Below are 26,131 nucleotides of genomic sequence, written 5' to 3'. Positions count from 1 at the left end.
TTTAAGAGCTTGTAATCACATTTCCACATATTTGGCACCTACAACACAACAGAGCATGGTGAATCTTTTGATATCAAATAACTGTAATGAGAACTTTGTTGCAAGTCAACCTTTAAGGGAGGCCAACTTAAGTGACGAGCTGAGTCGCTGAAGTCAAAGTTGACTCAGCGATCGTGGGTTGCCTGCTTACAACCAAGACAACCTGGGTCGCCCAAGCTAAGAGCTGACAGCTCGCCTGCGAGAAAGAAGAAATGGTTTGAGGAACAGATCGGCAGCCTACTTGCTCGACTCAGGAACCAAGCCGAAGATAGCTCGACACAGGCCGAGTCACATGCTAAGCGACTAGCCCACCTGCTGGGAGGGCCTAAAGCTAACGAGCTCCTCTTTTGCCTGCAAAAGGAACGAGCCTGCCAGTTGCTTGAAGACAGCCCCTGCTAACAAGATATAGCCCTTCAAACTGTAAGCCTGATACGAGCCCAGAGGCTCTCTGCAGATGACTGAGCAATTACAGAGACCAAAGTACTGCGCCTAGAGTTTGGAGCGTAACGGCACCGGCTCTGGTCTCAACTGATATCTCCTCCTGACGCTGAGTAGACAGCCCCAGGGCCTCCACTGGAGAGAGAGTGTAGTAGAAGATTGTTGAAGCCAGGGCCAGCTGCCTAACCAACCTTAGGGCTGACGGCATGACTGAGCTCGGGCTCACCAAAAAGCACAGCCGTCGGCAAGACTGCTGGTCGGCCAAAGGTCGGTTGCCGAGACCAGCGTGCTGCCAATCTACCGCTGGGGCGAAGCCAGTCAAGGACGAAACAGTATATAGGGAGCCCAGATGAGCCAAGAAAGACAGAGATCCCTAGCAGCCTCTTGCACGCTGTCCAGTGTATGCGTACACATTGAGTTGTTTGTATGCTTATATATATTATTAAATATTTATTTCCAATTGCCTTGCATTTAGTGGTTTTGATTCTTGCAGAGCAGTAAAGGGAACACGACGGTTGCCTTTTCACAACATGTATTATTTATTTAGCATGCAAATTTCAGAAGTGTTTAGGCCTATGCTTGTAATCAATCATTATTAGAATTACTTAGCATCAAACATCTAAAACCCAAATGACAAGTTGAACTCTAAAAGCAAATACATGTATTGGCACATCAGTTTCAATGGTTGCATTATTAGTGATTGAAATTACAAGGCTCAACGGACTGTCAATACAAAAAACATTGGATTGATGTGCTATGTATTACAATTATGTATTTAACAAATATCCACAGGACCATATTTTGATTGTTGGTGACATGAACTTTCCAGGGTTTGACTGGAAACAAGGTATTATTAAACCAAATACTCAATATAAGCTACTACATCAGCAGTTTCAGTCTTCCCTAGATGAAAATAACTTGTTACAAATTATCAATGACTCTACTCATGTCCTAGGAAACACTCTAGACCTTATCTGCACTACAAATCCATCAGAAATAAATGCGGAAATAATTACTCCAGGTATTAGTGATCACTACATTATCACCGCTGACATACAACTTAGCCAATCGAACAAGCGTGTGCATATGCAACCAAAAAAGCTCTATCAAAAAGCAGACATTGACCTTTTTCAGGAACTTCTGTTTCCTACACAAGCTAAACTAAGTGTAATGCACAATGTTAAAGAAATGTGGGAGCTGTTTACTGAACAACTAATAAATGCAGTCAATAAAACAGTCCCAGTCAAAATAATACACAAGGCAAATGAGGAAGAGCCTTTATGGCTCAATAAAGAAGCTAGGAAACTAGTCAACAAACATAGAAAAACTTACAATCTGTTTAAGAAAACATCAAACTCATTCTATCTCAAGCGTTAGAAAGAAGAACGGAGGCTTGGTAAAAATAAACTTCGAGAAATTAAACGAAGTTACTTGTACAATAAAATATGTAAACCTCTGGAATCGGGAAATAGTAAGCCTTTTTATCGTCACTTGAAATGGATGCAAAGCTCCACCAAACCAGCTATGAAGCTTATTGACAATGATGACACCATTACTGAAGAGCCAGTTACATGTGCAAACCTGCTCAATAGTTTCTTTCATAAACAATTTTGTACTGAAGATCAACTTACCCCCGATTAATCAACGTACACAATGTGATAACGATAACATCTCCATTACTTATGAGGGCGTATTGAAATTATTATATAGCTTAAAAAATGGAAAATCACCAGGTCCAGATGGACTGAGAAAGGAAGACCTTACAATTGATCCAATAATGACTGCCAAATGTCTCACATATATATATAACGAATCATATAAAACATCCAAGTTACCAACCAAATGGAAATTAGCTCATGTAGCACCACTCCACAAGCGTGGGGCATACAACCAAATAAACAACTACCGGCCAATTTCACTGACAAGCATCCCTTGTAAGCTCATGGAGCACATTATTCTACATCACCTCAATGATAAACTTGATAAAGTACTGCACAGTAGACAACATGGTTTTAGGCAAGGCCTTTCTTGTGAAACTCAGCTGTGTAGTACTTATCATGATATTGCACGCAGCACCGACCAGGGAGATACCACTCATGCCGTAGTACTAGACTTTGCAAAGGCCTTCGACAAAGTACTTCACCAACTCTTGATGAACAAGTTATCCAGTATATCTGACATAGATGATAAAATTCTTATGTTGATACATGACTTCCTAATGGCCAGAAAACAAAGGGTGGTAGTTGATGGACATAAATCCGATGAACTAGCTGTCACATCTGGAGTTCCACAGGGATCAGTGCTAGGTCCCACACTGTTTTTAGTTTATATTAATGACTTGCCCCAGCAAGTTGACTGTAATATTAGTTTATTTGCAGATGACACCTTGATATACCAACCCGTAAACTGCCATGCTGATAAACAACGATTTCAGGTAAACATTAATGCCCTGGAATCATGGGCTAACAAATGGAAAATGCTATTTAATGTATCTAAGTGCTCTGTCATGGTTTTTAATGACAAAAATAACTCTCCCTCAGCTGAATACTTCCTAGACACTGAACAATTAGAAATAGTTGAAGAAACCAAATACCTAGGTGTTATCCTACAATCTAACCTGAAGTTTGACAAACATATAGACTCCAAAGCCAGAAGGGCGAGACAGCAGTTAGGCATGATTAAGCGTGTGCTATATAAAGCTCCTGAAAAGGCCAAACTCTTAGCATATACTAGTCTTTGCAGGCCACATATTGAGTATGCCTCCACTGTGTGGGACCCTTCTACTAAGCTACTACAACATGAACTTGAAATGGTGCAAAACAACGCACTACGTTTTATATGTAAACTGAAAGAAAGAGATAGCATCACCAAAGCTTTAGATACTTTAAATATGCAAACACTATGTGAAAGACGGAAGGTCAGTAGACAAAATCCGCTAATGCGACTCCTCTCCTCTGACCAAAATCACAACTCATTAATTACCACCTATGATGAATTAATGCAGGACCAAGTTAGTACGACTGTCACACGAGCTGCTGGAAGAGGCGATCCTCCTACTATATATGCAAGAACGTCTGTTTATCACAACAGCTTTTTACCAAAGGCTGTTCGTGAATTTAAAAACTGTACATCACATCAACAATAAACAATTAATTGCTAATATGGCAATAAATTACAATGTTATCTAGTGCTAACAACTGCTCAACATATGAGGCGTGCCGCTTGCCGCAACCGGCTCTAGTACGTTCTATGAAGAAGATGTAAGAGATGTATCTACAGAGTACCTATTAGAATTACATACCTGTTCGTTTACAGAAATTATTACAAACCTACCTTATATTCTAGTAACCCTTGAACATAAGTTTTTACACATGACTTTCAAAACGCTGTGCTTTACCAATACGCACGAAACTAATGGCGATAAGCTTTGAGCTACCCAACTATAGCTTCGTATGTTTGCTTTTCGTTATTACACCGCTTTTTACGCCTCATAACCAAGGTTGCTGAGTGGGTGCAACATAGCTACGAAATCAATTTTAGTAGCCTCGGAACTTGAAAAAGCGGGTCATATAAGGGAAAAACCAGTCATTTTGAGTTCGTGTGGATGCATTGCACCAAATTAATACCGGTATGATGTATGTAGTATTGAATATCGACATAGTAATAGCCCGCATTAGTTATCCCTGAAATACTAGACGCAATGTCAAGGATTGTTTATTATGCGAAATGAAAAAGCAACTCCACAATTTTGTTTACTTCCAAGTATACATGAAATGTATTAATGAATTACACAAAACGTTCTAGTCACTAACTTACTAGTTACTAGTCATTTATTATTTATCATTATTTATTAGTCATTCTTTATTTATTTGTCATTTATTAGCTTGTATTATTTTCTAATTTTACTCAACTTTGTTCATCATAATTACTGTGAAAGTTTTGCTCTGTAGCCACGTATGTGTGTGTGTGTGCGTGCGTGCGTGCGTGCGTGCGTGCGTGCGTGCGTGCGTGCGTGCGTGCGTGCGTGCGTGCGTGTGTGTGTGTAGGTTTATTATAGAAGAGTAAAAGAGCAGAGCTGTATACTGTATGTATAATGTTTGGAGCTGTAATGTAGAGGTGTAATACTAAACTGGACTGCCATTACCAGGAACTTTGGTTATATAGTAGAAAAGAAGATCATTCTAGAATATGCCAGAATAATAGAAAACATGATTTGTGCAATTCTTGTCATGTACACAAGTGTATAGCAGTATAACATATTAACAAGACTAGTAAATGATGCAATAATGTAAGCATGAGTAATATTCTAGAATGTTTTGGGTTATACTATATTATGACAATATACAATTGCCAAAACAGTAGTAAGCTTTATTATTAAGTTGTCTCCTTTCTTGTCTTTATTTCATATTTTTAGCGACTTATGCCAAAATAATTTAGAGCAAGTTTTAAAGTTTGCAATCCTCTTTAGTACAGTATAAATAGTGATGCTCATATGTCTATGTAAATCTTTTACATATATTGACGATTTCTGGCTTCCTTTAATGTGTAGTTGTCAGAGTCTGAATGACAGGTTTTGTATAATCAGCAATGCCATGCATTTAAAAAGAAGCGCTACAGACATTTGCTAGAATATATAGATAGAACATAGTTCTTATTCTTGTACAATAAATGCACAAAACTAGCACTAGAACTCTCGCCTTATATCAGTTTAGATGTATTTGTGTACTAGCGCATATTTTTGTTTATTTGTACAAAAAGAACCATTGTGAAAGCTGAAGAGTTTATTCAATTTTTTTATCAATATAATAAACTCCACTTTTAGTAAAATTCATACTTTTACTTCCCCGCAGACATTGGTGTCATGTTGACTCCCTAGGCGTAACTATCCGGCTGCCTGTGAAGGAAAGTGGGTACTTTCAAGACATCTTCTCTACTGTAGAACTATTTGCCTGACTATGGCAAATGATGATTCCAGACAAATTAGAAAATGAAAAACTAAAAAATAATTTCAAATGCTGTTAAAAACTAGCTGCACATCTGAAATGCCTTCTAGCGACAGGATGAAGCAACTCCTAAATTGTATAATAGATTTTCTTCAATCCTCCAGTTGAATAGATGTCTATAAGGATTGCTTATTTTTTTAGCTCAGTATTCAGCGGAACAATAAGACTGATCAATAAAAGAAATAACTTGTATTTATTCATCATCTTCACATGCGTATTCAACAGGAATATTGTCAAAAATTATGACGCAATATGTCATATCATCTCAAATTGGCAAAATATTAAACATTTTCTGTCATGCTAAGCTAAAGCAACCAACAGGCCGTTTTAAATATATTTTGTTGAAACAAATTTCAACTACATAAGTTAACAATTAACCAATCTATGGAAGGACTAGAAGAAAATTAACAGGCATATACTGGAGCAAACTAAGAGAAGACAAACCAACATAGCCGTGGTCTTTAACAAGTACGGGTTGTATGATGCCATTCAAACAATTCATACCTCTTGCTTTTTAAAAATCAAGGGCCAATTTTCGATTTTTACTTTTTTCAAAATAAAAATATGTCACAGCTGCATATACATGTTCAAAAGATATTTGCTTAAAACTGAACTGTTCTTCTTCGTTACTATTACAGAATGTTAAAGAAAAACTTCAAAATTGCAATTAAAAATATTACCATTTGTGTTTGAAAATAATTTTACCTCGTACAAAAGAAACAAACGCTTCACATCATGATGTAATCTGAACTGCTCTCTCTTTCTTATGCAGAGTCAGCACTGAGCATAAAACTAGTGACACTCCTCAGACTGGTAACAACTATCCCATCACATGAGAAAACAATCCTATGAGCGGCTGATCTGTTCTATTGTATGCCGGTCTCGAAAGCAGCAGATATGGCGCACACAGCCAAGACAGACAAGAGTCAAGAGGAAAATCATAAAAGCAGAGTAACAGCAGATGATCTGTATGACACAAAACATGTAGAGGGACTTCTCACACCTGTAAAAGATATATATATATAAACCATGACATCACGTATTACTTCTAGCAGCTAGCAATACTAATGATATTTGTAGTTATAGTGTGACATCTCTACAGTCAATATTGACTAGATAGCAAAAAACTGTGATACTACATGGTGTATCTTCTAGTTACAAATAATATTATAGTGTCGATTTTTACTGCAAATAAATTTAGGCACCAGAGAAGAGAGAAGCGAGTATATCGTATATAGTACAATAAAATGAAGATAAAATAAACTATAGGTATTTATGCATTTGTTGCAAGCAAAATGCCTTATGTTACATGTGCATGTTATGTATGTAAGGTGGTAGAGAGTATGCTGCATCAGTACACAGCCATTGGCTCAATGTGTGCTAGACAATTATGAGTTGATGTTGTATATTAGTTTATGAGTTGATGTTTATATTAGTTTATGGGTTGATGTTTGTATTAGTTTATGAGTTGATTTGTATATTAGTTTATGAGTTGATGTTTAAATTACCTTATGAGTTGATGATGTATATTAGTTTATGAGTTGATGTTTATATTAGTTTATTAATTGATGTTTACATTATTTTATGAGATGATGTTTATATTAGTTTATGAGTTGATGTTTATGTTAGTTTATTAATTGATGTTTACATTATTTTATGAGATGATGTTTATATTAGTTTATGAGTTGATGTTTATATTAGTTTATTAATTGATGTTTACATTATTTTATGAGATGATGTTTATATTAGTTTATGAGTTGATGTTTATATTAGTTTATGAGTTGATGTTTATATTAGTTTATTAATTGATGTTTACATTATTTTATGAGATGATGTTTATATTAGTTTATGAGTTGATGTTTATATTAGTTTATGAGCTGATGTTGTATATTAGTTTATGAGTTGATGTTTATATTAGTTTATGAGTTGATGTTTATATAAGTTTATTAATTGATGTTTACATTATTTTATAAGATGATGTTTATATTAGTTTATGAGTTGATGTTTATATTAGTTTATGAGTTGATGTTTGTATTAGTTTATGAGTTGATTTGTATATTAGTCTATGAGTTGATGTTTATATTAGTTTATGAGCTGATGTTGTATATTAGTTTATGAGTTGATGTTTATATTAGTTTATGAGTTGATGTTTATATAAGTTTATTAATTGATGTTTACATTATTTTATGAGATGATGTTTATATTAGTTTATGAGTTGATGTTTATATTAGTTTATGAGTTGATGTTTATATTAGTTTATGAGTTGATGTTTATATTAGTTTATGAGTTGATGTTTGTATTAGTTTATGAGTTGATTTGTATATTAGTTTATGAGTTGATGTTTATATTAGTTCATGAGTTGATGTTGTATATTAGTTTATGAGTTGATGTTTATATTAGTTTATGAGTTGATGTTTGTATTAGTTTATGAGTTGATTTGTATATTAGTTTATGAGTTGATGTTTATATTAGTTCATGAGTTGATGTTGTATATTGCTTATGAGTTGATGTTGTTTATAAGGTTAAGAGTTGATGATATATACTTATAATTTATGCTATAAATATATAAATTATGTTTACAATTAAATATTTACTGACCTTAGCATAAAATGTCTTGATGACAAAGAACATTTCAACAGAAAAACCTATGAGAACCTCACCTTGCTAAGGAAGAATTAAACAGGTTGATGGAAATTGAAAAGATGGAAAAAGCTAAATCCAGTGATTTACTCAGACCTTATCTTGCTATCTAATGAAACGAAAAACATAACAAAGTAGTTGGAATCCAAACGCTAGCCAATCAGGTTAAAGAGGTAAAAATACTAACCAATCAGACGGAGAGTGGAGTTGTCTTGAGAAGTTTGGCATAAATATAGACCAGGTCAGGTAGTTGCCATAAAGAAACCAAGCTAAGAGGAAAAGGCTAAGCACCGCATCAGTAAACTGGGTCGATCTGTTAGTGATAAAATCACTTTTGCTCTCTCCGTCTACAAAGAGCAATGAGCATTTCATGCTTATAGAAGCAAACAACAGACTGAGCTATTTGTCAAGTTTATAGATAATGTACACATACAATACACATACTGCACACATACAATATACATGCTGTAGACATACTGTTCACGTACAATATACATACTGCACACATAATGTACACATACAATTTACATGCTACAGACACAATGTACACAAACAATATACTTGCTGCACACATACTGTACACATACAGTACACATACAGTTTATGTGCAGTGTTACACATGCTGTATGTTGAATTGCATGTGAGAGCATAACTGCTTTGCCACATTAACTAATCTGTGCTTATCTTCGAATTTTAACTTTGTGCAAAGACACCTTTAGTATAAGTAAATAATACAACATGATTAAGTATATGAAAGCATTAATAGAATGCTAATAATAAAAGAAAAATAGAAGAGACAACCTACCTGCCCCATCATATGAGTCAGAGTTCTTGCGCTCTCTCATCTGTCTCCAGAGAATAGTAAACATTTTAAGAGTAGTAAAACACCCACCAACTAACAAGTATATGGGTAGGAATGGTTCCTTGGGACACTCATCCAAGTACTTTACACCTGCAAGTAACATTTTATTTTGTGAGAGAGAGGATAAAAAAGAGGTAAAAAAAAGGGTGAAAGAGAGTGTCTGAGAGAGAAGGTGAGAGTGTGGGTGTGAAAGTGGGTGAGAGAGTGGATGAGAGAGTTGACGAGAGAGTACATTAGAGAGTGGGTGAAAGAGTGGGTGAAAGTGTGGGTGAAAGAGTGGATGAGAGAGTTGATAAAAGAGTGGGTGAAAGAGTGGATGAGAGAGTGGGTGAGAGAGGGTAAAATCAAGGGAGGGAGAGAGAGGGTGAGGGAGGATTTAATTAACTGACGGATTTTGCACCATTTAGGTGATAGTTGTATGCTCAATCTTACATTTGACAGCAGAATAGACAAAGCAAGGCAACACAAGTTTCTTTTCAATCTTTCTTCTATATTCATATAACAAATAAGACTGCTGCATAAAACCTCAGGCTAAGAATCTAGACTAACAGCAGTTTAATCAGTAAAGCAACACATTAGTAAAAATTTTCATAAACTTTCTAGTTGATATTTCAACATGTCACTTAGTAAGATAATCGACTCAGTGAAATTGTCAAGTCAATTAGCAAAGATTGTACTCTCATTTACAAGAGAAAGCAATTCATCTAAATAGTTACATCAAGTGGCAAGAGAAGGAAACTCACCTAGAATAACCATGCCAAATGGCAAGAGAAGCACCAATCCAAGAAATACTGTCATAACAGCTAAAACATATGCAAAAAAAATATACACTATGCTGTGAACTGGCTGAGAGAAGAGTGGAAAAAGGGATGATCAATAGAAAGAAAAATAAATTCAATGTGAAGACAACTACAAAGTTCAACATTTATAAACAACCTGTGCAAAATAAAAAACAACAGCTACTAGGGATTATTTAAAAAAGAATAAAAAATTGACCTAAAAATAGTTACTTGGTGTGATATTTGATTTTTTCAGGAACAAAATTAAATTGTAACCACATAGGTATAAATAAGCATAAACAGAAAATGAAAATTAGCACACTGCCAAGTTTATAAATAACAACTTAAACTGAGATGCACACATTGTCAGACATTATACACAATGAATACCAGTAGCTCATTAACGGAGATTATAGCAACAATAAGACAATAATATCTTGTTCATTCATTAGGCATGCCAAGTAGCTCATGAATTGAGGCAAAAATGAGATACTCTTTTGTTCATTCCTTTTGCCTTGACTAGAATGACAAAGTTCGATGTGAGCACTCAAATTCAGATTTTCAAGCACCTGTCCGGGAGCAGAGTTGCCCTCTCTTACCTTCATGCTACGCGATAGACATTCTGACAGTAGCATTATTAACTCTTACTAATTTGTAACAAGCACAAGCGCAAAATAAGATATACAGATAATTTAAGCTAAAAAAATTGCAACGCAATTTGATGGCTACACAGAAAAACCATGACGGTCGACAATTTCAGCTGTTCTCATATTTACTGCAAATTCCTTTTCTTATTATTAGATACAAATTCTAATGTTTTCTGAAAATATAGAAGGCATGCATTACTTATTTGACAATACATGATGCATTATCGCTGTTATGGTTTGACGAAATTCAGATACATAAAAATTATAGCCTGAGTGAATCTAACATAAGCTTCCCGTAAGCATGTTTATATAAAACGTTCACTGCTTTTAGTTCTTTTGTAAATAGTTTTGAATATGAAGAGATTATACCATTGTATTAATATGTGATATTTAAAGAACTCAGGCTTTCTGGAACTCTTCAGAAGATGAACCTTAAATATAAAGAAAAACATTCAAGTTTTTAGTTTGTTTCTGGTGAGCAACTTTACAAGCAAATAAATGTATGGTGCGAGTCCAGAACAAGTGGTGTACAGAAACCGCTGGTGTTTCCCAATAGGCATTTGAAATTACATAAAGAGTATTTCACCTTAGCCAGTATTAGGAATTGTGGTGGCGAGGTAGCATTGTTTAGACAACTCTTACCTGTACTTTTAAGAATTCTAAATGACTTGACGAAAAATTCTGTGTTAGTCTGCGACTCACGATTCACCTCCCTGATTTGCCTAAATACGGAGGAATAGTCTGAGGCATCGTCACTGCCAGATATACTAGTCTTGTCTTCCTTTACAACCTGGAACAGATATATTAGCTGCGATAAATAACATTAGCAGAAACACTCAAATAGTAATTACCTTGATATGTCTCAGCAACCAAGATTGGTGGGATTTTAGGTTTGTTTCGAACAAGCAAGGCAAGTCAAAATAACAACAACAGCACATGAGAGGATAACTACCAAGTGATTAGGTGACAAGTTAACTTAAGTAACTTTACCTTTAAACCGCTTGTACTGATAACCATATGACAGTTTGGAACAAGCATTGAAACTGGTTTCTGTTATGTTAATAGTGTGCAATAAATAAATTATGGAACCTCAATGATTGCGGTGTTCACTGCAACCAAGTTGTGAAACACCTGCGTGTAAATGTGTAATGCAGTTAGAAGTGTTTACACAACATCTTCATAGGAACTCATTTTAACTCAGCTGACAGTAAATCCACTAAAACAATATTGTAAGTTATCTTCTCTTGAATGCTGATTGCACAACCGGGAAGTTTCAACTAGCGTGTGAAAATGCTATTGCATAGCTTCAATGATATGGTAGGGACACCCTCCAACTCACTTGTTGGCTCACCTGGAGTGAAGGAATAACAGGCTATCTCAGTACTATGTGTGCTATACCGGTATCTATTATTTACTAAAGGAAATCATAGACAGGGCACCTTCAGAACTTGTCACCTCTTCAATGAAACAGTTGGAAGAGATGACTTTTAGCCATGATGGGTGTAATACAAATGGCTCAAAATTGCATGAGAGTATGACACTAAAAATAAAAATTGGACATTAGCTATTTTTTTAGACATGTCGTCTTCTACATTTCATCTCTTATCGAAGGGCCTGAAGCTACCATGAAGAACCAAGGAGAATGTTGGCTACTGACAAACAGGCAGAGCTGTAAGCTTACACATCCTTGACTATTGATTGAGTACTAAACAAACCTCCCCCACCCGATAAATACTAAAGTACTCAGAATTAAATAAGAATATTATTGTTTGTTTTAGCTAAACAAATAAGATAATCGAGTATTAGCCGTTGTATTTCCAATGCGTATTCTTTTACAACTTCTTCTAGAGTCCCGCAGTTCAGCGTCAAAAGCACATCTTTACTCAGGATAATTTCAAGAGGCATGAGGATGTGCGAATATAGATTCTATTTGCTTGGCCGATGAGCAAAATTAATTGGTAATCATAGAATATCGAGCGAAACAGACAAATATTGATGAACATGAAACCGCAGAACGTGTCGTTCCAGCTCTCAAAATATTTGAATGAACATTGATTCAAAGGTAAATTGACAATAGGGTAGAAAATATACATGTAGGTGTAACAGGCAGCGGTATGACCTTTTGTAAAAGGAGATATTGAATATGAAGCACAGAAAGCCATGATAAAAGGAACTCCGTTAAGATATGTGTAAAAATAGCACGGAAAACTATTATTAAATACGATTGGTAAAAATTGTGAAGAAAAGAGATGTTCTGCAATAGAATTGTATACTAACCCAATTTTAGTGCTGATTGTTTTTAACAAACTGGATAGATATGCAAACTTTAAGCAATTTCATGAGCTTATATAAGAAGGGTTCAGAATACTAACACTCTAAGGCTAAAAATAGATGAATGCAATATTTTTTACAAAATCCTGTGTCTATTTAAGAGCTTAAACCAGCGGTACACAGTTTACCGATGAATAATGACAGACCTCTCGCATTGCAACAAAAGGTTCTCTTCTGTGTAGCGGATCAACAAGCGCCTGTACCGAGTGTCACAAATAAAGCCAAACCACCTTAGCAGAGCGTGTGAATTAATATCCTAACTGTTCAGGTCACTCGCTTGTAACTCCAGCGCGCTCTGATAAATGCATCGGACACTCCAAAAAAGAACAAGATTGTCTGATTATATTTGGTGATAGAGAAGACACGGTAAGTGGTATTGAGTGACTGAACAAGCACTCACACTTGCTCTAGCCGCTACTATCACTGGCTCTCACCAACGGTACTCATCTATAGCGTACAATGCATATGTTACTTTACCCTCCCTCACACTCACAAAATGTCTCACAAAACCTTTTATACAGATGATGTCAGCTACAGCAAACACACAAGGTTTTACACTTGTCCAAGTAGAATTAATAAAAGACAGCAAGGCTATGACAAGCAATGTTTCCGACTTTCAAACTCTTGTACTGCAAGCCTAATGCATGGCGCCATCATTCAAACACACTGACCAAAAGAGAGAACTGGGCAGACAACTGCCGTACCTACTATTACTAGCCCTAACCTGTATCCAACTATCCGTTTCTTCTAAGGCTTATTTCTTTTAAGGCTATTATAGCCATAGAGTAATAGTCATAGTCATAGACAATAGTCATAGAATAACTCTGGTTTAGATGCCCGTTTTAGTATCAGCTCATCTGATAACTCAGATTGGCAGAAAACAGGGCTGAAATGCAGGAGTGAAGGTCACTACTGCGGTCACTTTACAAATTGAAAGCTTTTCTTCTAAAAGGTAAAAGACTGAATTTTTAAATTGACACTTTATATTGATTATTAATTTACTAATAAAAGACCACATCTCGTTTAATATCTCCATTTCTGCAACTCAACTCAGTTTGAAGTCGTATCTCATTTGATTCCATAGAGGTACTCATTGTGACCAACCAGTGCTTGGTTATAACAACTGTATTAGTAAATGTCAAGAGAAACGGCCCAAGCATGACAAGAACTGACAAGTACTTGACAGTACTTGATACAATACTTAGCTGTGCCAGTCATCTGAAAGCAACTTTTAATTTCAAGAAAAGCAAAGGTCAGATTTTAGAACAATTATTCATCGAGGAATACTAACAGCACCCTGACTGTACATAAGACATACAGTCATTGTCAAAATTGTTCTATTCTTGACTGTGAATTTTTACAGGAATTTTAATTTGTCAGTTTACAACATGACGAATCTTTTCAGCAGACCTCTTTGCAAATCATCTCATTTTCAGATGTCTGTACTTCTCAGACCGGGAGACAGAAAGCTAAGAATTTGTATTGTATTTATAAGAAATAGAGCGTTGGTTGATAGACTTAAAAGGACGGAGATTTAATGTAGATTTACTAGCACTTGCGTCTTTGTTGTAAAAATCAGACTTATTCTAAAGTTACAAAAAGTTCAAAATTATAAGTATCACTATTTAAAAAAGTATTACTACCAATATTGAGATTGTACGTAGTAAGTATAATTCATATTAAATATGATAAATATATTTTCATGGTATGTTTTCAAACTAGTTTATGTTCATATTTTGCTGTTTAATGTATGTAATTTAACACCAACAAGAATAATAATTACAAGACCATAAAAAAATTCAAGGCTGGTAAAAGGAACATTCTGTCAATTTTAACCAAAAAAAGGTTTTATGAAACGTTTATAAACACACTTGTTTATACACTTTATATGTAGTACTGTACTGTCCACTGTTTATACACTTTATATGCCGTACTGTACTGTCGAGCAAGTAACAGAACTTGCTGAACAGAATGAAATGTTGTTCATTTTACTGCTCTTCTGTTCATCCGCTGTAGAATAAACAGAGGAGCTTTCATTACTTTTGCTCTAGATCATGATTGGTCTTTGGTTTCTATTTCGACCTAGTTGTACATTGACGGATATGTTTTTCACAACTTCTCTCAAAGGATTCAGACTTATTTTGTGCAAGTACCCGCTGACACTCGCTGGCACCTGATGGCATGCATAATAAGTTCTACATAAAATTATCAAACAATTCTGATGTCAATCGTGACTTGAGCAGTCCCTCTAGACTCGCTGGCTATGTAGAATTACACCGCTGGTGAGCATGTGGTCAGTTAAGGTGATACACGTGTCTAGACAAAGCCAATGCTAGCTAGCAAACAGTCACAGGTTATTTCGCCGCCAAGATAGAGGTTAATCATTAAAGGTCGTCACAAATCTCAACAATATTAATGGCTGAAATTGTCCATAGAGAGTTTTTGTATGCTATTTAAGGTGATTCGCATTTCCATATTGACTTTTGACATTTTAGGTAAAATTGAAAAACTGGCAAGAGCGCAATAACTTATAGACTACAATAGTTAGATTAATCAGTTTTTACTATTTGAATTATTAAAGTAACTCAAAGGGGTTTCAACGGGTTTGCACAGTATTTGTTTGTTGCTGTATACAGAGTGTGTCTGATCTTTTAGATTGTAGAATCTTTTAATGAATAAAATGGTGAAAACTCAAATTTTACAAAAAATACTACTGAATTAACAGCATTAATCAAGGTACCTGTAACGGTGTTTGAAGTCAAAATTTCATTAACTAGAAATGATAACAGAAGATAATTCTTTTATAAAATTGCTGATAGCTAAAAGGTTTGTCTTTCATAGAGACCTATTAACAAGATTTATATATCTTAACTTTATCATAGTTGTGTGTTAGAGTTGTGCCATAGAGTTATTCAGTACAGCTGTCTAATAAAGGTGTATAATGAGACACATCCATACATACGTTTCAAGAGAATTGCGCTTGGACTAATGGCTATTCGTAGTAGACTAATAATAATAATAATAACGTCTACCTTTGGGTTTGTATTGTTGGTGGAAGACGCAGTTTTCTTCAATGCTGTCAATGTGTCTACTATTGCTGGCGGTGCTTTGCTGCACCGGCGTATACCGCTGCCTCTAGTGCATCGATTGGAATACGTTCGTTGCAACTGAGTCTTTGCCAACAAGTCAAACAAAGAGGTATTGCCATTGCGGGAAGGCATTCCAGACTGTTCTGCTTGCAAAGTTGGCTTTTTGCCCCACATTTGGGGTGAAGGAGGTACTACAATTTGAGAATGGTGTCTCTGTGGAAGACTGTAGTGCTGATTTGGCATGTGGTGATATTGCTGGTATCCCCCTCCTCTATCTATATCAGCTGTTGCAAACTGGACCGCCGTAGTGCCTCCATTTGTGTATACATTGTTATTCTTGATATAGCCATTGCTGTAGTAACTCGTGGGGTCGGGGTGAGAACTGTACTGGCCAAGCAGTGGACTGTCATGTGGAACTAAAGCTGTGCTTATGTGACCATTGCTTTGGTTCATGTATACTTGTACGTTGGACACATTTGTCCTATAGTCTGACATGGCTCGCTGTTTACTCTCATTGGCATACGACTGCAAGGGCAAAGAAATAGCTACACATATAATACATATTAGTAAGCACATGTATACATTATATGTACAGTATATTAAATAGATAATATTCATCTAAAATTATTATGTTACAATGTAATTAAAACTTTAAAACTTGAAACAGAATTCAAAAGCTAAATTATAGAATATTTACACAGTTGCAACGGTCAGTAACCATTCTGTGACAAAATGTTAACCCGCATGCAGTTGATCAAATATTTACTATAATAAGAGCCGTGTCTGCCGTCTGTCTGAAATCCCACTAAAAGCTTTAGGGAAACATAATGCATCGCACATGAATTGCACCTAGATATTCAGATTTAAAACCCTCTGTCATCTGCACCTTTCCACATGTAAGAATAATTGTGCACATAGCTATTACAGATGACAATATCTCACAGCGCATGAGACTGGCAGCGTACTAGTCTTATATGTTTATAAGTGCACAAGTTTCGGCACAGCTGCAAACAAAAACTATTTGCTAGAATGACCGTACTTACCTAACCAACTATACAACCGACTTCCTATATACGTTTAAGCGATACGCTGCAAGGAGTATTCATCAAGACAAGCTGTGAGTTCACTCACCTTGCACGATACTAGGCAGACTGTCGGTTCATTCACCACACATACGGATTCGCAAGCCGGCGATTTGAAGAACAAAATATCGGAAGATTTTAACTTCATTTTCCGTCATTTGGGTTTTGATTTATGGCAGCTGAGGATAGAGTAAACTGCTCTTTAATAAGCATGTAATTTACTTGCTAAGAAAGAAAAATCAATTTTCAAGCAATTTATGCACCTTAGGCAGCCATGTGAGGAAGCAGGGCAATTAGCAGCTACCTAGAGGTAATTATAGGCCGCCACTTATTACCTATTGATCTACAAGGGGCAGCGGCTAGCGTCTCTCTCTCTTCGCTTCTAATCGCCGCCTTTTTTGCGTAACTACTTCAACAAATTAACAGCATATCTCATTTTCTTAATGCACTTGATGAGACACGGGCATAGTCCGATATCTGAAAAATGCAGTTTGTCATTTGCTAAAAAACATTCTATGACTTGATATGTGAACTTATTTTACTAACATCGTTGGATTTAAAATACCAAATTGTTCAACTCCTTCATACATCACTGAAGTTTTAATTCTCAAATTCCAGATATCCACGACTAAATGATTTAATTTTGTACTTACCAAAAGATGCGCTCAACAATTGCATTGTTAGTTTTTTTAATTTTTTGACAAAATATGTAAGATGTATATCTAAACTTAGTGGCTTTCTTTGTATAAATTTTAACATCGTTTTACTTATTGATTCTTTTGTGTGGCACTAAACGCAAACATTTTTTTAAATATAAAAATGACTATGAACTGTCCAATAAAAGTACATACATGTACATAATATATATATATAAACATTTATGAATGTATAGATGCATACATATATATACATATATATTATCTATATATATAAATATTTATATAAATATATATACATAAATTGTTTCCTCACCCTGGTAAATCTATATGGGTGGTAATTTCTGCTCTAACTCGGGTCTCCTACCAGAGACCTGGGAGTTTGTGCACTCGCCTCAAGATCTTAGCTGTACCCAATAGCGCACTTTTCTGTCACTCACTTGAGTTGATTGCTGCTGGTATCTGGGCAAGCCACATTTTATGCGCAGGTGTTATTGCGCCCATTGTCCCAAAGGCGCAATAACACCTCCCAGTCTCCCAAGGGCGCAATAACACATATATATATATATCTATATATATATACGTATATCTATATATATGGGTATATACACATATATATACCTATATGGGCATATAGGAATATATACGCATATATTTAAATATGGGTGAAATAAGCAAATTGTAGGCCTGATTGTACTTGCAGGTGGCGACAACTACTTGTCTTCTGACCACTAATCTAACATGTGATGAATATATGATGAAGTCTACAAGCAAACAAACTATATTTATGGTGTCTAAAAATAGAACTAGATTAACTAAATTGTATTGGTTTCTAGTCATATGACTGACGATACTAATAATAGACATAGTTTTAGCGTAACAGTCTATGTGTAAGATGTCTATGGTTTACTCAATATATACCAATTTAGCGTAACAGTCTATGTGTAATACAGTATGTCTATGGTTACTCAATATATATAGTTTTAGTGTAACAGTCTATGTGTAATATGTCTATGGTTCACTCAATATACACTAAATCTATAATGTATTGGTTTCAAACAGCAAACATGTCACACATTTGTTTTGTTAGCACATCTAAAAAAGGTTTACATAATATGTATCTGATTTACTTATAACTGTTTACTAAGAGCAGCAATAGTGACTCCCGCTTGTAAATATTCATATGTAGGTGGAGATAGCGTACAACGATGAGTAAGAGAGTTGAGGGAGGAGCACCCATATGAGTTGATCTCCATATGGATACGCAGCTGAATTGATTGGGAAAGATTGGCAATACAAAGCAGTCGATAAACAATAATTTTTCGTATACACACAACAAATGCATTCATCATCCAACTTTTAAAAGGAATGTAACGCTGTATTAATTTTTATTATTTAATTATTATTAATACAAATAGTTGAGAACTCGGTCTATATGCATGAATAGTGGAAAAGTAAAAATGGTGATAATACAGAGCGGTGGCTGATGTTGGATATTTTATAACTCAAACTGTGCCAGACAGTATATCGCTTTAGTTTACACCTCGGCATCAATTACAGAAAATGTAAGGATGCTTGTACTGTATACCGTAATTTAAGTGCTACATATGTATAAAATATGTTGTTGCATAGCTGCAGTACACTTGTACAGATACACAGGATGTAAAGTAAATCTATATGTATGTACTTATACGTGAAGTCTAAGGAATGGTTTGAACTTAGCTTTGAGCTACCGTCCCTTTCAAGGATCCGTAAAACTGTCAGCAGCTGAACGCTACCTCAAAACCATTCTTTAAACTATTTATAGGTTTAGCTACATATATGATGTTGAGCACTCTTTATTAGCTTTATTTAGCTAATGATCTTTTAGATAATTAAGTACTTCTGCAATAAGATTTTTATACATGTATATATACAACAACAACTATATATATATACAACTTTTATACATGTATATATATACAACAACTATATATACGTACAACATATAAATGTAACACGCAACATATATTTATACAACATTTATATTGGCAACAAAATAATGAGTCTTTCTCAAAGCTATTTTAGAGGAGTAGAGGGCTAAGCACATCCGCGTGTCTAGAAGAATAAGAAGACTGCCCTTGCTGCCGCTGCCTTGTCAATGAACCGTTTGTTTTGGGTCACATTGAGATGATTAACACACAACATACATATACTAAGCATTCGTAACGCTTGCACTGAACACATCTCATTTGTAAGCAGATATACGTACTACTTTATGGTGTGTGAGCGATGTTTAGCTATACACAGGGTTTTAGAACGCACTGAAAGCTGAACAATATGATCGTAACTCAAACTCGAGTACAATTAGCACCGGATCTAGCCTGCAATGTTGCAGAAAATGGAGATGATGTGAATGACTTTAAAATCAATACACCATTTTATAGTCGTAACATGACTTGAATATTAATTAAATGTACTCTTAATGGAGGATTGCAAGGTTGCTACTTGGCTAGTGTACATGTTTCCTTGAGGCAAGTACGTCAGCAATACTCACAACACTCCGCTCAAATAGCAAAGAATACATAGCATACATCTTGTTCTCAGTTTGTACAAATTATTCGGACAAAATTCTCAGTTCATTATTATAGATACCGGCTTTTGCAAATGACTGAAGCTTTTGCAAACTGATATATCAGTGACAGTGCTAGACAAGTGTCTACATGAAGGTGCAAGTACATATATAGACAGCGCAAAGAGGACTCCATATAATATGATATTAGAGCAAATGAACATTGGGTTCTAACTCCATGCAGTGTTCAGATAATATTGTAAACTGTTGTACATGCGTAATGCTAATCTCTTATCGCAGTATAACACTTCGCTAGAATAAGCTAATAGTATTGCTATGAGTGGTGCGAGACCTAGGGCTAAGGCTATTGGCTTTATTACCAACATCAGTGTCGGAAGATGATAACTACTAATAATGACCCAACCAGATTAAAGTTGATCATAGTTCTTTGTACTTAGAGGTCTTACAGCCGAAGTAACATAGAGGTAACATAGCTTCCGTGTTAGCTTCCTCTCTTTATGATTATAGTCTGTATCAAAGATGATATAAACATGATTTTTCCATAAATATCTCTCAATCATGACTCATTACTAAAATAATTTGGAAATACAATAAAAAATTACCTACGAATTGTAAGCATTTGAATAACTTTTAAATTATTAACGAATCTGTCAATTAGAAAATTAGACAACTTCTCAACATGCTTTTGAACAAAAGAAGCTTCTAGACCAATTTCTCTTGTAAAATTCAACGACTGCTTCACAATATATGCGCCAGTGTACTCCTGGTATTTTATCTAAGGTCTTGTAATAAAAGGCAGAATGCTGTCTGAATCAGTGATGCTGTCCTCACCCCAAGAATGGTTATCCCCCACCGCTCATTGCTGCCAGCTAATCTAGTTCATCAAATTACAATCTCTGAAGGATTTGAAGCTGCGCAGACCACTTTTAAAGAACTATGTTTAAAAGCCCTGCTTAAGGACCTTGCTTAGCACTTAAGTTATTTAGGCTAATTTTACATAATTACGTAATATGAATAGACTACCACTTCCTGTGCAATCAACAAATGCTAGTGGATGCGTTATAGGTTCAACCACTTTCACAAGCAATTGAGAATTAATGGTGGACAATAGATGGCATACATGTTAAGCGTTATGAACATCTTAGTAAATCCATGTATATATAGCTTGAGACAAATGCATTTGCGTAAAACAACTTGTTGCGTGAAATTGACATTATCTTTAGTACAAGCTGTTCAAGTGTTTCTTTTGATGCTGCGCAAAGCATGCTATTGGATTCCCTACACATAGGGTGGATGTAGTTGAGGTGCATGTGAGGTGGTCAGATTCCAATCACGTACCCCTTAGAATTTTAAGAGAATTATGGTAGCTTTTCCCTTTATTAGAGTACACAAGGGCACACAATAACTGAGTTGGGGAGGCCTCATTGACATTAAGAGCATGTGTAGTCATGTTTCGTTGAAAACCGTGGCGCGAGATTTTTATAAATATTTTAATGTTTTTAGGCTAAAAAAACCGAAAGCTTGTCTCATGACAAATTCATACGATGTACGCTACAAATATTTTACTAGCTGTTAGTATGTTCGATCACATATCCATAAAAATATTAAGTTTGTCGACACATATACGCTATTCTACAATGCTTTCGATATTTTGCTGTTTGAATACCTTTATTGTATGCAGAGACAATCTTAAAAGCACATTAAACTGAAACCTATAGAAGGCTTTATACCACCCTGCCGTTTCTTGATATTAACCAATCTTGCATCTGATTGTCATGGTGTAAACAGATATAATGGTAGTCACACAGCTGTCACCTAGCCGCCAGACTTTATACATATTCATGACCTACTGAAGCAGCGCAGTCATCTCTTATTGACTAGGAAATGATGGCATGATCACAAAATTACTAGCGTCATTCCTTGACTAGCTTCATTTAATGTTTTAATAGTCTTCTGACAGATGAATGTCTAATCAGTATCAAGTATGTAGGGTAAAGTTCAAGGTTAATTCTACAGAGCTCTTGCTTATAGACATAAAGATACATTATTCAGACTACTATACAACTACATTTACAGGTTTTCAACTCATTTCAACTTACGTGATATGAACAAACTGCATACAACTTCTAACAATTATTTTGAAAATATCCTCGCTTGCTCCTTTAACAATGCCCCACTTCATATCCGTTTTCTTAATAATAAAAGGCATTTTTAATGCCTTAAGCGAAACCATTGATTTCATCAACTAACTTTTATCTTTTTATGTTTTTAGTATGGCATAATTCAATAAACCCTTCTGTTTGCAATGATTGAAATAAAATTATTGTAAATAAAATAATAAAAAAATAACTAGTAGTCTTTTCCTTGTTCAAGAAACTTGTGATTGTGATAGAAACATCTTCAACTTTCACATGTACAGTTCAAGCGCAGAATGCTGACGTTTCTCACGCGAATGTACAAAAAGGTAGAAATAACGGAACCAATGAAATAGCGAGGAGAGTGAATGACCAGCGATGACAGGTGACAGATGGTGTCTGGGAAACAGCTTCTCGGCAAATCTCATTAGCTATACAAAACTGATTGACTCAGGGTAATGAAGATGCTCATGGGTCAGTGAACTGCGTACATGTGAAACTGCGACCTCGGTAAGTGAAAATGCAGTTCTGACACATTAGTCGGATTACACAAATAAGGTAAACTAATGCGCTAAATGGTTAAATGATGGAAACGTGGCGTGTTAGTCGTCAAACACAGCTGTAATAAAACTTTGTGTTAATCGTCACACACAATTGTTATAAAACATGCCGTGTTAGTTGTCACACACAGCTGTAATAAAACTTTGTGTTAATCGTCACACACAATTGTTGTAAAACCAAGTGTGCTGAAGCATAAACTACAATTTTAAGCAACAAACAGTTGATCGCTATCAATTGTTGACCTAGTAAACATGGCTACTACAACACAGCAACTCATATTGTGCTCAACTGACAAATGTCTGTAAAGAGCAACATAGGGTACAGATTCATGCCAGTCTCTGAGTCCATATCACAGCCTACCTCCATGCACATACCTCAGTCACCTCTGGGTCTATATCACAGCCTACTTCCCAAGACCATATGCCAGTCTACCTCTCAAGTCCATATGACAGTTTACCTCTAAAGTCAAAATAACAGTCTACCTCTCAAGTCCATATAACAGTTTACCTCCCAAGTCAATATGACATATCCATATGACAGTCTACTTCCCAAGTCCATATAACAGTCTACCTCTCAAGATCATATGACAGTCTACCTTTCAAGTGTATACAACAGTTTACCTCCCAAGTCTATATGACATATCCATACATCAGTCTACTTCCCAAGACTATATAACAGTCTACCTCTCAAGTCCATATGACATATCCATATGACAGTCTACTTCTCAAGTCCATATGACATATCATATGACAGTCTACCTCTCAAGTCCATATGACATATCATATGACAGTCTACCTCTCAAGTCCATATGACATATCCATATGACAGTCTACCTCTCAAGTCAATATGACATATCCATATGACAGTCTACCTCTCAAGTCAATATGACATATCCATATGACAGTCTACCTCTCAAGTCAATATGACATATCCATATGACAGTCTACCTCTTAAGTCAATATGATAGTCCAAACACCTCTAAGTGCATGAAGGTGAATCAACCAACAGTCAACCCAGACACTGCATAGGAGTGCTGTTAGCACTCAGTAGCGTATTCATGTCCAATGATTGTGCTGCTACGACGTCGCTTTGTACAATGTATTTAAATACCTTTAGGATGCAGAATGTTCAACGCATTTGAATATTTTCAGCGGTACATGACAGTCGCTCATAGAGTTCTATTGAGGAAGACTTAAGTTTACAAAAGTAAATTAATTAACCACTGGTGTTAGCTAAATAAAGAAATATTGATTAAAGTAGCGGTGGCGTGACGTGTGACACGCTCAAACTGTTCCGTTCTCTTTTTCTTTAACGACAGCCATGCACCAGAGCATGCTGCCTATTAATAGAGAAGAAGTTAAAGAGATGAAGAAGATAAAGAAGAGATGTGGGTGTATGTTAAGATAACATGTAAGCCAGAGAATGTTCTACTGCAGGGAAACCCAATAAAAGGTTTGACCATAGAGATATACACGACGTACTAGCACTCTTTCTCTCTAAGCATAGATGAGACGTTTTAAAGTCTCGTAGAATGTGTTCATACCTCACACAAATACTTAACTAGATAGAAAAATGGGTTCATATCTTAAATGCATGCTCAACTCGACAGTAAAATGTGTTCATACCTTACACGCACGCTTTTCTAGATAATAAAATGTGTTCAGATTTCACATGCATGCTTTATAAAATAGTAAAATGCATTCATACCTTACATGCTTGTTCTACTAGACAGTAAAATGTGTTCATACTTTACACACACGCTTTCCTAGATAATAAAATGTGTTCAGATTTCACATGCATGCTTTATAAAATAGTAAAATGCATTCATACCTTACATGCATGTTCTACTAGACAGTAAAATGTGTTCATACTTTACACACACGGTTTGCTAGATAGTAAAATGTGTTCATGCCTTACACACATGATTCGCTATAGGTACATACAAAACATATTAATAAACATTTCTCCGTTTATGAATACTTTTAATATAATGAAATTGATGTGAAAAGTAATCCATAACTTGCCAAGGTAAGTGAGGATGTCAGTGCTATGCTAGTACTTGAGATGAACGCCAAAGCCAGTTTCATTCGGTTCCAATAATGTTATTATTTACATTATGCTCTCAGAACAGCTATATTATGTAAGCAGACGCACGTAGTCTCTTACTAGAACAAATCAGGCAAACGTTATTTGTTAAAGATATTAGTATAACAAATGATAACACAACTAATATGTCAACCAGCCACAGTAGTCTGTGTTTAACTTTTTTGTATATACATGTAGATTCCATACTTTGGGTAATACATATATTATGGATGCTCTATTACAAACACGCCCCATAGACAAGCATGATAAGTTTAATCAGCGAGCAAGAGAAGAACAATTTCGTTGGCAAATATAATGACAGAGCGGTCATCTACTTTCGCAATCAAATCTCCCAAGTATGTGAATAACCCCATTTTTCATGTGGGCTACACCTAACTGCACTCGGCTACTCCAGATGCATGAATATTTAATGTCCTGATATTCAATGCAACACAAAAGTTCTCAACAGGGCAATATTCAGAGCATTAGAACTTTAGATTGGAAAACCTGCGATATCAAGTCTCAGCAAAAGTAGTCATATTCTTATACATGTAGTAGCAAAAGTAACTAATACCTAGCATAGAATTAAATAATACAGCAAATCTTGCAACTGAGATTGCAACTTCTCACAGAAAATAGGCTGTATTCTGACAGAAGAAAACTTACCTGTTGGGAAGCTGATGCTCTGTTGTAAGTAGAGAGACAATATGCAGCCACCATTACCATCAATCAGCGAGAAGCACCTGCTCAATATGCCACAAGCTCGATGCACCTCATTGCAACAGGCTGTTACTGTCAACTGAACCTAAGCAATCTTAACTCACATTCCCAGACAAGGCACAACCTTTTACCACACATGCCCAATAAAATGCTCTTATGTGCTGAGCAGCAACTCAAAACTTAGCATACCTTTCGTCAAACATTTTAAAGCCAATTCAATGTTTTTAGCAATATCATCTCACAAAGTTAATACAAAAAAATTACAAGAAGTTTAATTTATGCCTTAATTGAAAATCTTCAAAATTTGTTCCTCAATTAAAATCGACTGCGATAGCGAATTATATTCAATTTCATACATAAGCTTTGCTTATAGAGTTCACATGTATTAAAAGGCATGTTACTTGTAGAATTATCTAAATTCTGGTATACAGTAGTTAGCTTCTCATAAAACATGCACGTTTATAATCTTAAACGGCTAATAGAAAAAAATCA

At 35.5% G+C, this 26,131-nt stretch overlaps 1 protein-coding gene across 1 annotated transcript; it reads right to left on the bottom strand.

Moving 5' to 3' along the window:
• Nucleotides 1–6,326: 6,326 nt before the first annotated feature.
• LOC137406074 (uncharacterized) lies at nt 6,327–25,706 on the bottom strand. Its single transcript, XM_068092600.1, has 7 exons — nt 25,586–25,706; nt 15,772–16,353; nt 11,051–11,198; nt 9,726–9,785; nt 8,926–9,072; nt 8,308–8,467; nt 6,327–6,483 (listed from the first exon to the last, which is right to left on the bottom strand). The coding sequence occupies exons 1-7, from the start codon at nt 25,643–25,645 to the stop codon at nt 6,327–6,329; spliced, it is 1,314 nt and encodes a 437-aa protein (XP_067948701.1). The 5' UTR covers nt 25,646–25,706.
• Nucleotides 25,707–26,131: the final 425 nt, after the last annotated feature.

Source organism: Watersipora subatra, chromosome 10 (assembly GCF_963576615.1).
Source record: "Watersipora subatra chromosome 10, tzWatSuba1.1, whole genome shotgun sequence".
NCBI lineage: Eukaryota > Metazoa > Bryozoa > Gymnolaemata > Cheilostomatida > Watersiporidae > Watersipora > Watersipora subatra.
The sequence above is the reverse complement of the archived record's forward strand: the minus strand, read 5'-3'. Positions and strand labels throughout refer to the sequence as shown.

Coding starts and splice junctions, on each gene's coding strand:
- LOC137406074 (XM_068092600.1), bottom strand. CDS start 25,645: ATGGTAATGGTGGCTGCATATTGTCTCTCTACTTACAACAGAGCATCA. Junction 11,199..15,771: donor CCAACAATACAAACCCAAAG/GTAGACGTTATT, acceptor TATCTGTTCCAG/GTTGTAAAGGAAGACAAGAC. Junction 8,468..8,925: donor TGACTCATATGATGGGGCAG/GTAGGTTGTCTC, acceptor TGCTCTTTGTAG/ACGGAGAGAGCAAAAGTGAT.